Source organism: Eurypyga helias, unplaced genomic scaffold (assembly GCF_000690775.1).
Source record: "Eurypyga helias isolate BGI_N326 unplaced genomic scaffold, ASM69077v1 scaffold3499, whole genome shotgun sequence".
Taxonomy (NCBI): Eukaryota; Metazoa; Chordata; class Aves; order Eurypygiformes; family Eurypygidae; genus Eurypyga; species Eurypyga helias.
In genome coordinates this window covers 3,624-7,617 of record NW_010271232.1, presented here as the reverse complement: position 1 = coordinate 7,617, position 3,994 = coordinate 3,624, and the positions used below count along the sequence as shown (strand labels likewise).

Sequence of the window (3,994 nt, the reverse complement as noted above, 5' to 3'; positions counted from 1 at the left end):
CCCTGTAGGCTCAGTGTGTTTTAAACTTTAGCTCTTCAACCCTGACACAAAATCAATGGATATGAGTCCCTTTGGAGACCTTTTACTCCCTAAATGTTAAATTGAACTTTAAGTGTTTAGGTTGAGAAGGATCAATGGAGTTTGCTGGAAAGCAGAGTGAAGGAGGTTCCTCTAACATGGCTTTAAAAAAAAACAAAAGAAGAAGAGGAAAAAAAAAATCAATTGTAAAATATAATATCACCTTATTGACTAGTCTCAAATTAGCTCGCTGCTGAGTGGATATTAATAACGTCCCAGTGTAGGTTTAAGTATGCATTTACACACAGGACAGTTAATTCACATAACTGTGTTCATGTAAGAAGAGGCCGTTTTACTACGGTCCATGCACAGATGCAATCTAACACTAATTGAACACATATCTGGGATACAGCTACGTTCTGCTTCACAACTGATGAAAAATACGGCAGTTAGGATTTAACTGCTGTATCAACAGTAGATCAGACTCAACAGACACTCTGGAGCCCTTCCTATTCCAGTTGCTCCAACTGCCTTGCCATCGACACTGTGTTTTACGCACAAGCGTTAACTATTATAACTTTCTGAGTGCCCTTGTAGCCTTCCAGGGAGTTTGCAGAAACCCTTCTCAGATAAAGAAGCTCTCGTGTGCCTGGGAATGGATGAGAGAAGATGCATAAACCTGCAGAGCCGCAGCGCAGCCGTGATGGACAGCACCATGTTCCGTGCCCTGATCTGTTCCTACATGCAAGCCCTTTGATCCCACCCACCGGGAAGGACTGAATCCTTATAGGGCTCACGAGAGGAAAAGCAGGACATTCACCAGAGTGTGCTTTGTAACAATAATGGAATTTGGAAAAAGCGTTGGCCTGCCAGAAGTCTCGCGGCGAGCAATACATTTCAGTGTACTTGCACCGAGGTACGGCGGTTTGAAGACATCAGCCCATTAACAGATGCTGTTAACGATGCTTTAGGAAAAAACATCTCTGCTTGTAAGAATTTTCTCATTCTGCAGAAGCATCGCAGAAAGACAAACACTACTACGAAAAGTAAAGCCGACAGACTTGGGAAGGGAAAAAAAAAAATCCCAGTATCATCACCAAAACCATGCATAATCCCTTCAAAGCCCAGACTTTGAGACTTGACTAGAGAACTGTAAAGCCAGACAGCAGATAGCTGGTGACAGGGTCCGCTGTCTGGGAATTGCACCGAAGGCAGCTTGGGCCACTGTGACCACAAAAAAGGGGAGGAAGAGTGGTAAAAATGATTGCCAGCAAACCAGCTCCGTTTGAAGGAGGGAGCGGGATTTTGCTAGCCGTGCAGAAATCAGACGAGGCTCATTACTCAGTATAACAGGCCGTGAAAAGGACACGTCTTTCTATTTTTTTTTCTTTTTAAGCAAAGGGAAATTCTTCTCTGAGATCCGGGAAGTAACACAAATTCTGATCTTCTCCTGAAAGAGCGAAGGATGCTCCTTCACGCCGAGAGAAGGATGCTCCTTCACATGGCCAAAGGATATACTCCTTGTACCGGAGACACCTTTGCTCCAGGTATTCTCAGACAGAAATATGCAAAAGCATTCAGGTACACGGAGAAGCAGAGAGTGAAATAATGCCATGGAAATACACCGAGTTGCACCTTGACCAAGTCCGAATGTTTCATTTTAAAAGGAAACAAAACTACAAAGATGAAAACACGCAGAAATCTGGGAAAACGCCCGATGATTTCTGTAAGAAAGTCTGGTTTTACCTTTGGGCACCTAACAACAGATGTGTTGGACAAGCGCAGTTTAATCCCCTACACTGCCTGAAGAACTAAGTGCCTTCTTCACTGTTCAGGTCAGCTGAAGCTTGTCAGCTGCTGCCATTTACTCCAGTTTTGGAAGAAGTTCTTACAGGCACCGTATGGCTTACGCACAGCCCTCCAAACAAAGAGATTAACTGATCAAAGCACCCTTAGCTAACAACAGGCTTTTCCCTGGATATCTTATTAATCCCTCTTCGAAACAGAGTGGGAAACCACTGCACTGCGGTAAGAAACAGCGCAAAGACTACAGCAGCCAAACCGAAACGAAGGTAGCACACACCGGGGAAAATAAAAAATGCCAGTTTATGAGTGGTTGCAGCAAAAACTCTGGAAGTCAAGATCTTTCTCCTTTTCTGGGATGAACCCCTATGTCATGCATGGATGTACAGGATGCCCAGCCTCAGGAAAACAGCGCCGCGAGCTGCAATTATTGTCCATCTCCAGCAAAAGTACTGTTGGGTGTAGAGCACTACAGCTCCCACATGGCATCTCTGCCAGTCCAGCCTGCACCCTGACATCCGGATACCTGCCCTCTCCAACGGTCACACCCCCTACGGGAAAAACTTTATCCGCTCCTTCTGCTGGAAAGGAGACGTAACAAAGTGTGACCTGCTGCAGGAAACTCAATCACAAGAAAACCTGAACAGTCTTAAGGACAACAGTCTTTAACTCTCACTGATTTTCATGTATTCTCATATACTCTGGTCTCATTAAAACTTACTTAAATAATTAAACAGTATTAGCTTGTATTTACAGTGCTCTACGGATAGTCTCTAGAGTAAATATAAGGAATGTACATGGAACGTACTCCAGTAACACATTTCAGATCTTAATAAGGGAAAACAGCGCAGAAGAAGTTTCATTTTGTACAGATTTGTATGTGAATATAAAATACTGGATTTTTGTGTTGTCTGCGTAAAATGTAGGTACTACAGTGCCCACACCCACATTCAGCTCGATGCCAGTAGTTGCACCGTCTCTCATAAAATGTCTACATAGAACTCCAGTCAGGGGTGTGATTTTCAGGTGGCGCTGAAGGCTACAACCCGATATGCAGAATAACAGCTCCTTCTCTGACCTGGTGCTACAGAAAAGCAAACTTCTAAAGAAATCCAAAGTCTACCCAAAGCCATACCTATACGCATCAAGACAGAAGTGGCTGTAATAGACTGTTACACTTTCCTGACTGAATGTCAATGCTACCATCGACCCTACCCATAAGAAACAAAATTTAATTTTGAATTAAATTAAATTTTCAGAATTTAATCCCTGACTTCAAATTTCACTATGCATTAAAAGCCCACAGAAGAAGACGTTTGCAACCTACCCTGATTTTTCACCTCGGCAAATTCTTTATTGTATTCCTCTAGAGTTTCCCTAAGTTTCTGGTTCTCTGTTTCAATATCGTGCATACGTTGAACCTTCAGCTGGAGCTGCTGTCCTAAATCCAAGGCTGGAACCGGATCTGAAAAAGAAACAGTAAAATAAAACGTAAGGTAATGTGAACGCTTCTGCGACTCCAGCAGTTCAGAGCGCAAGGGTCCGTTTTCTCTATTGATGTCTGTTTTAAGTGCCAGTAAGGTCCTACTTTGAGCTATTATTCCTGCACATTCCTCATCTCATACCCTGCAAACCTCAAAAAAACAGAGATAGCTCCTTGTATCTACGTCTCCCTTTAGAGTGAGGCATGCCTCCTTCATCCCGGTGCAAATCCACAGGGCAGCATCCCTCGGGGCAGCCATGATACGAAGGCGCGTGAGTGTCCCAAGTTTCAAATTTTTGTTGGCATAATGAGGATTGTTGGGTAACGAGCAATCCAGCTGCAGGGCTCGCTGGTCGCTGGTGTGCCTCACGTACCTCTGCTTCTGCAGGAGTGAACTTCTGAAGCAAACCGTGCCTGCCCGCGCAGCTGAGCTAAAAAGGGTTATTTGATCATGGAGATACGAGCTACAGCTTTTCTAATTGACAGATCAATAATAACCAGAAATATTGTGCTGGTGTAATGGACTCCATGGTCCTTGGGTTTTGTGACTCTTGGTCTCTCTTCTTCTTTCACTACTAATCAAACAGAAATTAGAAATCGTTCCCAATGTCCTCGCGGTGTCAACTCTCTGACGCTGGTCCCGTCTGCTGAGGAGAGCCCTTAGCACACACCTGACGTGCGCACGTGTGG

General features: G+C 44.1%; 1 protein-coding gene across 1 annotated transcript in view; it reads right to left on the bottom strand.

Annotated features, from left to right (window-relative positions):
• The window catches only part of CUX1 (cut-like homeobox 1), a 110,292-nt gene extending 107,006 nt beyond the window's left edge, over positions 1–3,286 (bottom strand). Inside the window, exon 1 of the mRNA XM_010158718.1 lies at positions 3,149–3,286. Within this exon, the coding sequence (XP_010157020.1) occupies positions 3,149–3,233 (85 nt within the window). The 5' untranslated portion in view covers positions 3,234–3,286. The remainder of the gene's footprint in view (positions 1–3,148) is intronic.
• Positions 3,287–3,994: the final 708 nt, after the last annotated feature.